The 15,189-nt window shown below is 52.7% G+C and overlaps 9 protein-coding genes and 1 non-coding gene across 10 annotated transcripts; 3 read left to right on the top strand and 7 right to left on the bottom strand.

Annotated features, from left to right (window-relative positions):
- Window positions 1-79: 79 nt before the first annotated feature.
- Window positions 80-493, top strand: SRP21 (signal recognition particle subunit SRP21; the record flags this gene model as incomplete). Its single annotated transcript, NM_208275.2, has 1 exon — window positions 80-493. One exon carries the CDS (start codon window positions 80-82, stop codon window positions 491-493), a length of 414 nt encoding a protein of 137 aa, NP_982922.2.
- A 119-nt stretch (window positions 494-612) lies between these two features.
- On the bottom strand, window positions 613-2,055 carry SSH4 (Ssh4p; the record flags this gene model as incomplete). Its single annotated transcript, NM_208274.2, has 1 exon — window positions 613-2,055. The coding sequence occupies one exon, from the start codon at window positions 2,053-2,055 to the stop codon at window positions 613-615; it is 1,443 nt and encodes a 480-aa protein (NP_982921.2).
- Window positions 2,056-2,657: 602 nt separating this feature from the next.
- RRN3 (rDNA-binding RNA polymerase I transcriptional factor) lies at window positions 2,658-4,535 on the bottom strand (the record flags this gene model as incomplete). Its single annotated transcript, NM_208273.1, has 1 exon — window positions 2,658-4,535. The coding sequence occupies one exon, from the start codon at window positions 4,533-4,535 to the stop codon at window positions 2,658-2,660; it is 1,878 nt and encodes a 625-aa protein (NP_982920.1).
- A 379-nt stretch (window positions 4,536-4,914) lies between these two features.
- On the bottom strand, window positions 4,915-7,083 carry YPK1 (serine/threonine protein kinase YPK1; the record flags this gene model as incomplete). Its single annotated transcript, NM_208272.2, has 1 exon — window positions 4,915-7,083. The coding sequence occupies one exon, from the start codon at window positions 7,081-7,083 to the stop codon at window positions 4,915-4,917; it is 2,169 nt and encodes a 722-aa protein (NP_982919.2).
- A 396-nt stretch (window positions 7,084-7,479) lies between these two features.
- On the bottom strand, window positions 7,480-9,186 carry PGM1 (phosphoglucomutase PGM1; the record flags this gene model as incomplete). The annotated part of the gene is made up of 1 exon (NM_208271.1): window positions 7,480-9,186. One exon carries the CDS (start codon window positions 9,184-9,186, stop codon window positions 7,480-7,482), a length of 1,707 nt encoding a protein of 568 aa, NP_982918.1.
- Window positions 9,187-9,560: 374 nt separating this feature from the next.
- Window positions 9,561-11,369, bottom strand: YKU80 (ATP-dependent DNA helicase YKU80; the record flags this gene model as incomplete). The annotated part of the gene is made up of 1 exon (NM_208270.3): window positions 9,561-11,369. One exon carries the CDS (start codon window positions 11,367-11,369, stop codon window positions 9,561-9,563), a length of 1,809 nt encoding a protein of 602 aa, NP_982917.3.
- Window positions 11,370-11,538: 169 nt separating this feature from the next.
- Window positions 11,539-11,611, bottom strand: AGOS_t0032. Its single transcript has one exon. It is a non-coding gene; the product is annotated as a tRNA-Lys (tRNA).
- A 133-nt stretch (window positions 11,612-11,744) lies between these two features.
- Window positions 11,745-12,578, bottom strand: MTC2 (Mtc2p; the record flags this gene model as incomplete). Its single annotated transcript, NM_208269.2, has 1 exon — window positions 11,745-12,578. One exon carries the CDS (start codon window positions 12,576-12,578, stop codon window positions 11,745-11,747), a length of 834 nt encoding a protein of 277 aa, NP_982916.2.
- Window positions 12,579-12,762: 184 nt separating this feature from the next.
- UTP11 (rRNA-processing protein UTP11) lies at window positions 12,763-13,509 on the top strand (the record flags this gene model as incomplete). Its single annotated transcript, NM_208268.1, has 1 exon — window positions 12,763-13,509. The coding sequence occupies one exon, from the start codon at window positions 12,763-12,765 to the stop codon at window positions 13,507-13,509; it is 747 nt and encodes a 248-aa protein (NP_982915.1).
- Window positions 13,510-14,047: 538 nt separating this feature from the next.
- Window positions 14,048-15,169, top strand: ADH3 (alcohol dehydrogenase ADH3; the record flags this gene model as incomplete). Its single annotated transcript, NM_208267.1, has 1 exon — window positions 14,048-15,169. One exon carries the CDS (start codon window positions 14,048-14,050, stop codon window positions 15,167-15,169), a length of 1,122 nt encoding a protein of 373 aa, NP_982914.1.
- Window positions 15,170-15,189: the final 20 nt, after the last annotated feature.

Raw genomic sequence — 15,189 nt, 5'->3', positions numbered from 1 at the left:
TGTAGGATCTGGCTGAAAATTTCGGCGCGAGCGAGCCGGCCGACACAGCCCCAGACCGGTGCAACAGGCTACCGCAGATATGTCCGTGAAGCCCGTAGATTCGTTCATCAAAGACTCGCTGCAGCTGCTGTGCGCGAATCCCTCGCAGACGCTGGTGTCGTTTCGGTACCGCGGGGGTAGTGCGGAGGGCAGCGCGGCTGAGGTGCGGTTCAGGACGCACAATAGCCATCTCGGACTGCACTACAAGTTCAAGACGCGCCGGCAGAAGGACGTGTCGCGCGTGCTGAGCGCGCTGGGGCCGCGCGGGGTCAACGTGGTGGCTGTGGGGACGGAGCGGCGCAAGCGGAAGCAGGCGAGCAGGGATCTGGTGGGAATGGCGACGCTGCTGGTCAACGCGGACGTGAAGCAGCATGTGCCGGAGCCCGCGGCGGCGGCGGCGGCGGCCGGGAGCAGCCGGGCGAAGAAGAGCAAGAAGAAGGGCAAGAAGCGCTAGCGGGATGCGGCATATTGTTATTATCATTACTACTATTTTAAACATTAACAGTATATTGAGTCCATATATGATATAGTAAAATCTGTGGAGCAGGCTGGGAGGAGACGGGCCGGCGCAAGCTAGGCGGGTGCTCTTCTCTTCCGTTTCTTGCGCTTGTGGCCGCTCTTTGCGGGACGGGGCCCCTTGGGGAGAAGGGGCTCGTAGACGCTGCGTTCTTCGATGTCGTCGAGCAGGCCCTGGAGGGCGTAGGGCACATTCTGCAGGCTGCGAGGGCGCTCAGTGGCGGGGGGAGGGGCGACACTGCCGGAAGACCCCTGGCGGTTGTACATGCTGGTGGACTCAGTGGAAGATCCGTTACCGAGATTGACCTTGATGTTGCCGAAGAAGTTGAGCTCGTCCTCGGGGTACTTCGGGGGCAAGTCGTCGCCCTTCTGTAGAATAACGTCGGTCTTGGTTTCGTCGCCATTGTATGCTGGCGGAATGCCGATTTCGCCGTAGAGACTTCCAAATGCATATTTCTTCACGTTTGCCTCCACGAAGACAAACCCGACGCCCCCCAAGTTGACCTGCAACTCGATTTCATCAGAGTTAATGTGTCTGGTCCGCGGGTCATGCGGCCGAAGCAACTGCTCGTTCATGACCTCTGTGATGTCCCGCTTCTGGTCCGCCTCCAGGTCCTGAATCTGTTTCCGAAGCTCGACATTGTCTATGTCGTCAAGCAACCCCTCCTTGGTGTAGGTGCGGGTGTATGCGGCGTTCATCGCGCCGATACCGACGAACAAGTCGATCCCGATATTGTGTGTTAAGTCCATCATCTTCTTCCCGTTGTGTGTAATGAATACGGTTCCCGTGCGGTAGCGGTATCCCAAACCGACAACGTCCCCTTCCTGCAACTTGGGCAACAATGTGGAAGCATAAAAGGAGTTATTGATACGTAACTTGCCGGTCGATTCGTACGCAATGGAGTACTGGCACATGCCCGGCATGACGAAGTAGGGGTACGGACATGTCACTAGCCCAATACTAAAGATCGAGTTGGACGCCAAGTAGTTCCTGAACTTATACACCTTGACTTCGAAGTAGACGGCGTCGCGCTTGTTGTGCGGGAGCGGGTAGTTCATGATGGTCGAGGAGGATTTGTTGTACTTGGTGAACGTGACGTTGAGCTTGTCCTGGACCAAGAAGCTCGGTAGGAAGTTCCCCCGCCGGTCGACGTTGTCGTTGATTGACGGCAATAGGTAGTAAGCCTGGATGCCCCGGTCCCTCACGCATTGCCGGTCCTCCGGGCACATGTAAGTTCCAAACGCCTTGACGAGTGGCGGGTTCATCGCCTGGAACTCCTTCGCCCTCAGATAAAGCTCGACCTCGAAACGCGACATCCGCGGAAGCTCCAGCAGCTCCAGCTCCGCTAGTTCCTCCACATTCGCCTGCCCGAGGTTGAGGAACGGGCTCCGGTACAAATCTGAATCCCGCTTCCTCCGCGCCAGACCGTGCGCGCCCCCGACCTCCTCGCTGTACTCCCTCTCGTCCTCGTTGTGGCAGAACGTCAGGTACCCCGCCATGATCACAAGCAGTACCACCAGAACCCCAAATGTAACGCTCAAAGAGATGAGAAACGCCAAGCTGATAGTGTTTGGCCCGCTCTCCCCTAGTGCTCCCTGATCCTTCGTATACGTGCCTGCTCCTGACGCCGCCGCTTCCACACTGTGATCTGTCGCAGGGGGTAAATGCCAACGTCCGCCGAGAGACCGAAACACCTGCTGCCCAGTTATATAGTAAAGCATTTTGCGACACACTTTTTTGTGATATCTTCAGGCCACTTCCTCTGTTGCAACACTTTTTTCGTACCCCTCTACCTTCCTCTTCCTACTATAACAAACTAGTTACCACTGCAGCAATGTTATCCCTGGTCGTGATCTATGTGTGGCCAAAGAAGTGGGCACTTTACGGTCAAAATTAAAGAACGGAGATTCTGATATTTAGACATGCAGTAAGTCACCTCGTCAGTGATGACATACCTCATCGCAAGTGGTCTGACCTCCGAACGGCATCTGATCGCTCGTTTAGCGCACTGGGGGCTGGTGCTGGGTGGGCGGTGGTGACGACATAGAAGCTTGCAATAGGCGAGACACATCTATAAATTAAATGCAAAGGGCGCTGCAGCTCAGGCAGCATCAGTGAACTCATTGCTGTCGTCGCTCTCGTAATCAGCGCTGATCTCGCTCCATTCGATGTAGTAGTCGCGCATGAGGTTCTTGTATTGCTTGAGGAAAAGTGGGTCGTAGGGGAAGTAAGACTGCAGGTCGATGAACTGCTGCCTGGCGGCTAGGGACCAGGTGCTGGCGGCGCCGGTGGCGCTTGCGAGGCCGTCGGAGCGCTCGGAGGACTTGCCCATGATGCCGCGAAGGCGCTCGTTGTTGTTGTTCTCGATGATGCTGAAGCAGTAGACGATGCCCTCGTGCTGGGCGATGCGCGCGAACATGAGCATGACGTTTTCGTTACAGTATTTGAGCGGGTTGAACTTGGAGATAACGGTGCGCTGGAAAAAGGCGTCGATGTCGCACTCCCATGCGTTGCCGTCGCGAAAGAGGGCGTGGCGGAAACAGAATATGTAGCAGAGAGCCTGGAAGGCCGCGTAGAAATGCTTGAAGCGGTCCATGCCGCCGGGAAGATCGACCTCCTCCTCGCGCTCGAGCACGTAGCGGTTGAGCCAGGAGGTGAGGTAGCTGGCCACAAAGGTTATCTGAGTATGTGTGAGCTTCTTGGCGCGTGCGATGAAGGAGCCGAGGTACTGCAGGGACTTGATCTTCTTCTCCATGGTTTCGTTCGGCGAAAAGGCGATGTCGATGAGTGTGACGAGGAATGCGTCCATGAGCTGGGGCTGCTGCTGCGACACATGGAACATGAGGTACTGAACGGAGCGTGTGTAGTAGGTTGGCAGGATATGGCTCTTGAAGAGGGAGACCAGGGTGTTGAAAGTGTTGACGCCTTCTCCGGACTCCAGGGTCTCGGGCGTGAGCGCATCAGAGAGCCTAGTCGTGAGCATGGAAAGAATCACGTCCAGCTTTTTGGAGAGCTCTTTGATGTTGCGAGTGACCTCAATGTTGTATTCTTCGTTTCCCTCCAGTTGTTCGTCCTCCGAGTCGAACGATGTATCGTCGGCGCTATGGGTCGAGGCTTCGGCGGCGTCATCGTCGCCTGGTAGCTCATCCTCCCCGTCGTCGCTGTCTGCAAGCTTGTCGTCGATCTCTTCGTCCACATCGTCGTCCAGCTCGTCCAGCTCATTTTGAAGCTCCACATCGACGGCAATGATTTTCTCGATAATCATAGACCATGCCTGAAACCGCAATTCCTCGCAGTATTCAGTAAGGGTCAGCACATTACTGATGTAGTTCACGAGGTTTTTTTTGGAGTCGTTTTTGTTCGGAAAGTACTTGGCGATGTATGAGTCAATGAAGTTGGACGATGAGGGAATGGCCCTGAGGAAGTATTTGAGGATTTCATGATGCTTGGTTGTCTTGTCCACGGGAAGCCGAAAATTGGAGATCAGCAACATAGATACGTCTTGCCACCACTTGGGTATACTCGAGCATAGTATCTGTAGAAAGAATACATAATTACCTAGAGTAAGCGGCGGCAGGTCCCACCACTTCTCAAAGTTAAGTACTGCACGTACTATAGCCACTCCCCGTTTGTTGTCAATCTTGGTTATGTTGTTGCCCAGCATTTCCAGTAGTATAGCAAAGTTCTCCGCCGAGATACGGTCGGGGCTAGATGCTGACAGTGATAGCTGGTTGGCAATTGTATCCAGCTTCCCGGTATCCTTTGAAGTCTCTAAATCGTCCAGGGCATCTCTAATATACCCCTTATACAGCTTTGTAGAGAAGTCCTGCGGCTGCTCATCGGCTAATTCATTCCGGTGGCGGCTATGGACCAAGCCGTCTGCGAACTCCACTTTCCGCTTTTTACCTTCCCCCTTGTCACTACTTAAAGGCAGATCCTGGCTAGATGATCGTTTCTGTACTTTTTCGATGGACATCATGCCGATATGCAGCTCACAGAGGTAAGCAATACTGGGAGTAACCGAGATGCGCACACTTTGAACTGGTGATGCTCATCGCCAATTTTCTTGTCAGGGGATATATAGATCATACTAAAATTTTTCAACAAAAGAAAAGCCGGAGGTCACGTGACAGTGGTGATATCTAGATTCCTCTCAACGCCCCGAATATGAGTACTTAAAGCGCGTGCTGGGTTACGGAATTAAAACTACACAGTTTGTATGTATATATTTTATTTACTAAGATAATTGCAATTCATGATGCTTTGAGATGACAAAAATGGGTATAACTTTTGGGCGTCAGGATAAGTAGTAAATGGAGGCTGTCTATTGTACGTTAAAGGTCACGATTATGCAGCTTTTATCTTATATTCTTCCCGGGGATAATGGAGCTTCCAAGCTGCTCTGACCCAACATATGTCCAGCCACCAAATTGCTGCTGTACCGATTCGCTCAAAAAGTCGTTTACGACACTGTCCACGGGTTTCTCTCGCGTGAATTCCTGGTCGAAATTGCTCGTATCCAACGCGCTCATGACGGGCGGTTTATATGGGGGGATATAGCCCTTCATCCATAGGCGCTTCCAGCTCAATTGACTAAAAAATGGGTGGCGTTTGATTTCGTCTGCACCATTATAACCGAGCCGCCGCTTTGGATCACGACATAACAACTCTATCAATAGATTTTTCGCTTCCCTATCGAAGCCGTCGGGGAAGCGAAGAGGCTCTTGCAGAATCTTCTTGTACATCTTTGGCACATCCTCGTCGTAGTACGGTGGCAGACCCGTGAGCATTTCATAGAGTAATACACCTAGCGTCCACCAATCCACGACTTTTGAGTATCCCTGTCCCAGAAGGAGTTCTGGAGCAAGATATTCTGGGGTCCCACAGAAGGTGTTGGTTTTGTCCTGATCCTTCATATTCAACTTGCACAACCCAAAGTCACACAATGCAATGTGTCCTTGGTAATCTAGAAGGATATTCTCCGGCTTCAAGTCTCGATATATGACATTTAGACTGTGCAAGGTTTCGAGTGCACACAACAACTCTGCAGTATAGAACCTGGCTCTTGAAAGGTCGAATCTGCCCTCTTTTTGTAGGTGGAAAAACAACTCGCCACCATTGATGAATGCCAACACAAGGTACAACTTTTCAGGCGATTGAAAAGAGAATTTTAGGGGCACAATGAATGGATTATCGACCCGCGCGAGCACAGTGCGTTCAGCTAGTGTATGGGTCACTTCTGATTTAGAAACAATATAAGACTTCCGAATAGCCTTCAAGGCATATATTTTGTTGGTATCCTTCTTTTTCACTTGCATGACTTTTCCAAATGAACCCTTCCCAATGACTTTTAGCAAGTCGAAATCGTCAATGCTTAGTGGCTTGTTTTTTGAAGGTTTATAATCTATCGTAATATTGACCCTCCCCAGGCCTTTTTCCATATTGAGCCACTGGTGGTTGTATAGGCGAATGCTTGTTGCAGAGTTAAACTGCAGATTCAAAGGCAACTGGAAGGAATCGAGCTGCACATCCATATTGCTGTTGACCTTCTTCAATAGGTCTTGCAACTCCGGGTCTTGCGCCGCGTATACCTGTTGCCATGCTTTCGACGGAAGCAGGATCGATGGTATCCGGACAAAAACATTCACTTTAAGGTATGGAAGCTTACGCGTGACGTCAAAGGTCGATATCTTGTTGAACACGGGCGACTTTAGATTACCGCATTCAGGCTCAATGGTCGCAACCGTGTTGTCAAACTCGATCGTGAGGTAGATGAGAGGGTTGAGATCTTCAGAGTCTGGAAGCTTGATGGTGGCCGGAATATAATTGGTGGCAGCGTCGCCCGGCAACAGCTTGTCCTCGTCTTCACTTAGCGTCACCTGCTCCACGGAAGAGATCAGCTCGTCGACAGAGCTGCGCCCAGTCCTGCTTATGGCGTTGACGCCGGACGATAGCAACTTGCCTAGGATCTGAGGGTTGGACGTAAGCGCGAACGGAAGCTTGAAGGAGTTCCCGTTGTACACTTTGATCGTCATGATTCCAGTGGAATTAACCATTGAGGCCTCGCCCCGCTCCTCAGACACGCTCGCGGACGAGTGGTTCGCCTGCTCAGGCACCACGCTTCCAGACGAGGTGCCCGCGCGCTCTTCATCGCCCACATCCGTTGTCTCGGAGCCCGCGTCGCGGAAGCTCGAAGGCACCGACGACTGCACCTCGCCGTTCGGCCACCCAGGCGCCGCTACGTCCGTCGACAGACGCACCGGTGCGATCGAGTTGGGGGTCGCGACGATCGTTTCCTTGCGGTCCTTCGACGTACGAGGTGTACCCGCCCCCGTATTTGCCTCCTCAGTCCGGCCCCGCACTTGTTCCTCCGTGCCTGAGAGCCTCTTGCTCAAGTGCCCGAAGACCCCATGTTTGGATCCACTATTGTGTCTGCTATCCCTTTCTTTCTCCCGGTCTTTATCCTTCTCCTCTTTAGACCTGCCAAACTTCAACTTGTTGGTCAGCTTCCAACCGTACATAGTCATCCACTCGCACTATTTCCAACTGACGGTCTGTATATCAGCTTGAGGGCCTACAAGTAGATGCTAGCGTTTTCTTCGCAAGCCTCTTTTGGTTTTGTTGTTCTATTTACTTGGAAGGTGTTCTCAAAGCTCGCCAGATTTCTTTTTTATAGAAGAAACTTCGCTGCCAAGCCAAAGCCGTTCGCGATATGGAGATTTGCGAACGCCCCAGCGACTAGTAGAGTGCTATTGCGCAGGCGTGGTATCAGGGATAGCCCTCTCTTGAAGCAGAGGCCACCGCAATCCGGCCATCGACCCTTGTCGGATGGGCCGGATTGAAGGCAGCATGCAAGAAATGCCGCAAGAGTCTAAACGTTTTATTTCGCGTATAAAAATGATATATATGCCTTGGTAGGGGACTCAGGTGCGGACAGTAGGCTCCTCGGTGCCAATCAAGTCCTTGAAGCGCAAGAACTTAAGCACGGCTTTGATGTCGGGTGCCAAGAACTGGTCGGCGGTCTGCGCGTAGTAGGCAGGGTCGTTGGTGTAGCGCTCGACGTATAGTCTGATGGTAGCGCCAGAAGAGCCTGTGCCGGAGAGGCGGACCACGTAGCGGGTTCCGTTGGAGAGCTTGATGTAGAGACCCTGGTGCTCGGAGACAGAGCCGTCAAGGTCTGTGTAGCTGAAGTCGCCGGCGGCGGAGACGGAGACCTCGTGCCATGCAGGGAAGGGTTGGCCGACGACAGCGGGGTTCTCGGCAAAGGTACGGAGAAGCTCAATAACCTTATTGGCGTCCTCAGTGTCGCATTCTTCAAAGTCGTAGCGCGTGAAGAACGTGCGGCCGTACTTGGCCCAGAACTCCTCCTGGATCGTCTTAATGGAGGGCTCCCTGTCTGGATGTCTGCGGTGGTAGATGGCGAGCACGTTGAGCCAGGCGACGATGGCCCATAACCCGTCCTTCTCCCGGACGTGGTCCGAACCGGTACCGAAAGACTCCTCACCGCAGATGGAGAGTTTCTTGGAGTCGAAGAGGTTGCAGAAGAACTTCCAGCCGGTTGGCACCTCGTAACAGTCGAGGTTCTTCTCCTTGGCCACCAAGTCGATGGCGCCGGAGGTTGGGAAGGAGCGGGCCAAGCCGTGGATGCCGTTTTTGATAAAGTATGGGATCTCAGAGGCGTACTCGGCAATGATCGCAACGGAGTCGCCTGGGGACACGAACGCTGGGCCCGCGCCGTAGATCATGTTTCTGTCACCGTCACCGTCGGATGCTGCGCCAAACGCAATATTCTCTCTGTCGACCCTGGAGACCAATGTATGGGCGTAGGTTAGGTTAGGATCAGGGTGCAACCCGCCAAAGTCGGGCTTGGGCACGAAGTTTTGAAGCGAGTCCTCTGACAAGCCCAACTCGTCCACGAAGATGGCTTTGCCGTATGGCCCGGTGATACCGTTCAACGCATCGAACAAGACCTTAAGGCCGTACTCCTTTTGTGCGTGTTCAAGGAACTTCTTAATTAGCGGGAAGTCAAAGATCTCCTTCATCAAGCGAACGTAGGCCTCCGTTGGGTCGATCACGTCAACCAGCAAGTTACCGTACTGCTGGTTCTCGCCGATCTTGCCGAGGTCTAACTTGGGCATACCGCGGGTGATTTTGTAGTGGGTCAAGTTGCGTGAGCGCTCGAACATGGAGTTGGTGACCTTCTCTGGAGCTGGTGCACCGTTGGCCAAGTTGTACTTGATTCCAAAATCATTGTCTGGCCCGCCAGGGTTGTGGGACGCCGTCAAGATGATGCCGCCCGTGACCTTATCGTGGTATGTGCGAATGATGTGGGAAGCCGCCGGGGTCGATAGCAAGCCATTTTGCCCGATGATCAACTTGCGCACGCCATTAGCGCTGCCAACCTCGGCAATCTTTTGCATCACTGCGTCATTGTAATACCGCCCATCACCGCCAATGACCAAAACGGCATTTTCAGAGCCCTCTGGAATGGACTCCATGATAGCCTGGATGAAGTTTTCGGTGTAGTGCTCTGTTTGCTCAAATACCTTGGTCTTCTTGCGCAAACCAGAAGTCCCAGGCTTCTGGTCTGCGAAGGCCTTCGTAGGTACAGACTCAATAGTAATAGACATTGTGCTTGTTCCCAACTGCTAAATTAGTCAAACGAGGTTAATGTGCACACTCGAATTGTTAGCAACTTGAGTAAAAATCAGCGCTCCTTTATCAACACGTCCGACCGATTGATTGCCTTAGGGGCTGCGTGTTAAATATCAGTAATTTTCAATTTTTTCCCTGTCAACGGGCACAGGAAATTCCGTTGAGCCAGAGGAAATTATTTCCTCGAGGTTCTCAGAAAGAATCACGCATATGCACGGCGATTACATAATAAAAGGTGTCCCTCGGGACAGAAACGTAGGGGGGCTGGAAGATTTCGATACTGTTTCCGTTGGTTAAGAGAAATCTCGGATCAATCGGTAGTAGCCCCTCGAGGAACTGAAAATGTAGCTCAGGGGTTCCGCTTTCCGAGTGCAAGCAATGCTTCGAGTGGGGGGACCTCGGAAGCCTCGTCCTGCTCCTCATCCACATAGGCTCCTGCAGTGGCTTCTGGCGGTCTCTCGACCAGCTTTACTGCACAGGTATCCTTGATGCGGGCAGCAAGCTCGGAGGTTTCTGCGGTTGCCCATGGAGAAACTTTACTGCGGAGCGAATCGCGGAGATCCGCGACAGAAAAACCGTTGTTCAGGCGCAGGATGAAACGTTGGTGGAAGTACTCCAGCAGCACATGTTTCTGGTGGTGAAGTGCGATGGCAGGGATACAGGCGGGGTCGGAAATGGTTTCAGCGAGCGAGGGATCATCTGGGAGCGGGAGGGTAGAGTCCTTCATGAAACTGTCAAAAGAACGTACATTTGAGGAGGAGCACCACGACGCTGGGGGCGCCGCGGCGTCCATGTCCATGGAGTCGATGAATGCAGCCATAGTGGTGTCTAACATGACGTCGGCAGGCTCCTGTTTGACCAGCGGGGGAAAGTCGCTCGACCGCTCGTCCTCTGCGAATGGCAGGCGACACAGAACAAGCGCCCGCTTGGCCTCTGCGGCATCATCATCGGCCGGTCGTTTCTTGGTAGACGGCTCGACTAGCAGAGGACAGAGGAGACACATCTGGACTTCGCTGTCCTTTTTCTGCACGTAGCGGGCGATAGCGAACTTCTCGGCGGCTATCATAGCGTCGACCAACGCCGCAAACGTAACGTAGTCCGCAGCGGTACCCTCACGACTGTCAGCCATAATGTACACAGACTCGCTGCATAAGTGATGACGCAGTACTTTGCCGGTGTCGATGAAACCTCGGATATCAAGACCTGGTGTCGTCGTGTAAAGGCGTTCGTGCTCGAGCAGCTCCGGGAGGACAACGTAGTCGGCGCCGTACCGATATGCTTTTGTGACATGTTCCTTCGGAACTGGAACCACATGGTACTCCTCATTATCTTCTTCTGTGGGCTCATGTATCTCATACTCGATAACGGATTGGAGCGGTAGGTACTTCCCATCCTCGGTTTTCTGAACCTGCTTGCGGCTCATCGAGACCACAGCTTTTGTAGCGGGATATCCTTCAACATTAATACAAAGGCAATGCGGGTCCTGCTGGCAGCCTGCTAAATTGCGCATGTCCGCCCCAAGTCGGAGCTGACCGTGGAAAACACGAACCGGCTTCACAGGTTGGTGCGTGATTCGCTCGATTGTGCCAAGAACTTCATACAAAGTAAACATCCGCGAACCGTCCTTCAGCGCCAAAAGCTGGCCCCACTTGGTTTTGCTGAAATTATCTGGGAATTGCTCTGCACAGTATACCAGTATGAGCCTTAAGTCTAGGTTGGCTTGAACCACTTCCAGGTCCTCGGAGTCAACATTCAGGCCATCCAGATCATCGGTCACAACCATCACCTGCTTCAGCATTTTACGCTTGTTGAATTTATCGTTGACCTGCATACCTATTGCTAGCAGAGCCTCGAATACATTACTCTGCTTGGTGTCCAGTGGGTCTAACTCTCGCATGGCTTTTAGTCGCTCACATATTTTGACAACCGAACTCAATGTGATGGGAGCACTAGGGGCAAATACCTCAAACATATTCTTGACATTGTTGGGATTTTTCTCCATGGCGCAGTTTGCCAGTACCACATGCGTGTAGTCAGTCTTCCGGCTACGCTGTGCCTTGTCAAAGAGAGCATACTCCAGGTATGCTTCAAACTTTGCCGTAGATTCCAGCATTGATGCAGAATAATCGATGAGAAACGTCGTACATTCCTGAGACATGGTCCCTATGCAGCAAAGTGCGTGCTCAGCTGCCGTGATTCCTATAAGACCACAGTTCCAAGCAATGGCCTTAACACATCGAGAGATATCTGTACCTGTAAAGAACTCTTCCAAAGCTCTCGCTTTCACGACTCCCCAAATTTCGCCAAACGCGAAGACCAAAAAAGTAAGCCCTGTACGGGGCTCGAACCCGTAACCTTATGATTAAGAGTCATACGCGCTACCGATTGCGCCAACAAGGCTCTTAAAACTGATATTCGCAATCGTACTTGAGAGCTATGTAATATATAATCTCGTGCATGCCGCATACCAGCGCCTGAAGGGACTGCCGCCGCGAACAGTACTGGCAGTTTGCTACATAAGTAAAGCATGCGTCTAAATAGCCGGGACAACCTTGCCCAGCACTTCCTGGACAATTAATGTCTCTAGTAGTAGCGGATTGTCCACAGTCCCTGTTTTCTTCAGGAATGTGCGCAGCCCGATGAGAAGATCTTCCGCGAACTTCATGCTGGTACCGTACAAAACGGAAGCTTCCTGTTGCGGCAGCCGGATAACGTCCAAATGCATTGGGAAGTACCACGCGCATGCCTGCTGCACGTCGTCCGGCGTCACAAACGTTTTCTCCGGGTGGTTGGCCGAACAGAGCCACCGGCACAGATCTAGAACATCCTCCGCGCTGCTGGATGAGGCGCCGCCAGCCTGCGAGTGGTCCAGCAGCCGGTGCATGCGGATGTGCACGAGCACGTCCAGCACATAACGGTGCACCGCCGGATGCACTGTGAAAGCCGCGCGCTTGGGCAACCGCAGCGCCCCGCAGGCGCGCTTCGGCCCTCGCGTCGCAAACCAAAACTGCCGTCTTAGGAAGTTGGTCATCCCCGGTCCGCCGTTCTCGTGCGCCCCAATCGTCGCTATGCAGACCAGTCCTGGGTGCACCTTCCTGAGCGCCCGCAGCCACCTGGCCACCTCGTTCTGTTCGCGCGGGGGCAGCTCCTGCATCGTGGCAAGAACCAGCACCTGAAGCTCCCCACTAAGAACCGAGTCCTTCCCGATGGTGCTGAAGTCTTCGAGCAGCTGCACGCGGAGCCGAGAACCTCGGAGAGCGCCGATAATCTCCCCTGCAAACGTTGCAAAGCACGCGAAGTTCCGCTTGCAAGTCAACGATGCTGAAAGCCCAGCCTCAAATTCCGGGAGCGATAGCTCAGAAACCATTTAAGAGGATGTCCTGTTGGTTCCAGTGTTTGGCGTCCTGGCTTCCCTATTGCAAGCTCGTCTGATGTGAGTCCTCATATGTACTGATGGCTTTTGTTGAAAATTTGCCGGCGCGCCATCTCGATGACCTTCTGCTAAGAACATCGCGCCGCGACAAGCTCATCAAGAAGGTGAAATAGGCAAGATGGCTAAGTTAGTGCATAATGTTCAGAAGAAGCAGCACCGTGAGCGGTCTCAGGTGAGCGAGCGGGCCCGGTTTGGGTTCCTCGAGAAACACAAGGACTACACGAAGAGAGCGCAGAATTTCCACAAGAAACAGGCGACGCTCAAAGTGCTGAGATCCAAGGCGAAAGAACGGAACCCCGATGAGTACTATCATGCCATGCATAGCCGCAAAGTCGATTCCAACGGGGTTCTGGTCAAGTCCAGGCACGCCAACGGCGAAGACCCCTCGTTGACGATGGACCAGGTCAAACTGCTCAAGACACAGGACAGCAACTACGTGCGGACCATGCGCCAGAGCGAGCTGAACAAGGCGAGCCGCCTCTCGCAGCAGCTGATGTTCAAGGCGAGCGGCCAGCACACAGTATTCGTCGAGGACGAGGATAGCATGCGCCATTTCACACCGGAGCAGTATTTCGATACCACGAGCGAGATGCTGCAGCGGCGGGAGAACCGGCTCACCAAGGACCAGCTGGCGCGCACGCCACTTGAGCCCTCCTCCAGCATAATGCCGTCCGAGTCGCTGCAGAAGAAGAAAGTGAAGAAGATCAAGATGGTGGCACAGCATCTCGACCGCGAGAAAAAGCTGCAACAAGTGTACCAACGCATGGACCTGCAGAGAGAGTTGATGAAAAAGGGCTCCAAGAAGAAGGTGGCGGATTCCAGTGGCGCTGTTTCCTTCAAATGGAAGAAGCAGCGTAAGCGTTAGACTGTACCTCTGTTTTCGGGGGGTACGTATGTACTTATTGACGCAGTCCCATTATGTTGGCGGGCGGCAGCCAAAAAAGGTACTGGAGATAACCTTCGAGGATACGCAGTCGATAGCCCCGCCCAGCTCGCAACTTGAGAGGTCACGGCTAAACTGTATATATAATGGTCAGAAACTTGTCGCGGGGATGTTTCCTGGCAGCAAGGCGTCATAGCAGCAATAATAGCCAAGCTATTTCCGGACTTAGGCGCGATTATTGGATAGGTGGAACGAGTTTTGTTGGGCGCTCCTTTTTCGGGGTGGTTGCATGAGATGGTGGCGATATGATGCTACTTCGCGATAACTTGAATTAATTGCCAACTTTTGCTACGGCACTTGGTAATAGCTGGGGGGCGCCCCACTGGAGCAGGCATGACCTCCTCCATATGCACCGAGTCATTATGGTCCAGAATCGCGCGCTATGTATAAAATGGCAGATTACTCGGGCTTCACTTGCACTCCTCTCTCGACTGCGCGCAACTGAGTTCTTTACCTCATTATGCTTAGACTACTCAACCCCAGATCTACCCAGACTGTTAGCAGGGCCACCAGGCTCGTGATACGCTTAAGCTCCACCGCTATACCCACGACGCAGAAGGCGGTGGTGTTCTATGAGCATGGTGGTGAACTCAAGTACACCGACATTCCTGTTCCGAAGCCAAAACCAAACGAAATTCTAGTTAATATTAAGTATTCAGGCGTGTGCCACACGGACTTACACGCATGGAAGGGTGACTGGGCAATAAAACCCAAATTGCCTCTTGTTGGCGGACACGAGGGTGCTGGTGTCGTTGTTGCTAAGGGTGCAAATGTCACCAACTTCGAGATTGGTGACTACGCTGGTGTTAAGTGGTTGGGCAAAACCTGTATGGAGTGTGAGTTCTGTCAGAAGGGCTTTGAGCCCAACTGTGAGACCCCAACCCTTTCGGGTTACACACATGACGGCACTTTCCAGCAGTACGCCACTGCTGACGCAATTCACGCAGCCCATATTCCACCTGGCACAGATCTTGCCAAGGTAGCGCCAATACTCTGCGCAGGGATTACTGTTTACAAGGCACTGAAGACGGCTGCGCTTATTCCTGGTCAGTGGGTTGCAATTTCGGGTGCTGGAGGTGGCTTGGGCTCCCTAGCCGTCCAGTACGCTGTTGCCATGGGGTACAGGGTTGTTGGTATTGACGGAGGTAACGAAAAGGAGGCACTCTTCAGGAGCTTGGGTGGTGAGACATTTGTTGATTTTCATAAGAACAAGGATATTGTCAGTGCTGTCCGTGAGGCCACCGGTGGTGGACCCCATGGCGTAGTTAATGTATCTGTGTCGACTAATGCAATTCTGCAATCAGTGGAGTATGTCAGACCTACTGGAACTGTAGTTTTGGTTGGTCTTCCGCCAGATGCTACTGTGAAGTCGGATGTTCTCACCCACGTCTTGAAGAGCATCAACATCAAGGGTTCTTATGTAGGTAACCGTGCGGATACCAAAGAGGCAATAGAATTCTTCACCAGAGGTCTGGTTCAGTCACCCATCAAAATAATCGGCTTATCGCAACTTGAGGAGGCCTATAAGGCAATGGAGGAGGGTACGTCTATTGGGCGTTATGTCGTTGATACTTCTAGATAATTTTGTATTGGCTCTTCTTA

Source organism: Eremothecium gossypii, chromosome II, assembly GCF_000091025.4.
Source record: "Eremothecium gossypii ATCC 10895 chromosome II, complete sequence".
Taxonomy (NCBI): domain Eukaryota; kingdom Fungi; phylum Ascomycota; class Saccharomycetes; order Saccharomycetales; family Saccharomycetaceae; genus Eremothecium; species Eremothecium gossypii.
This window is presented reverse-complemented; position numbering and strand designations above follow the sequence as displayed.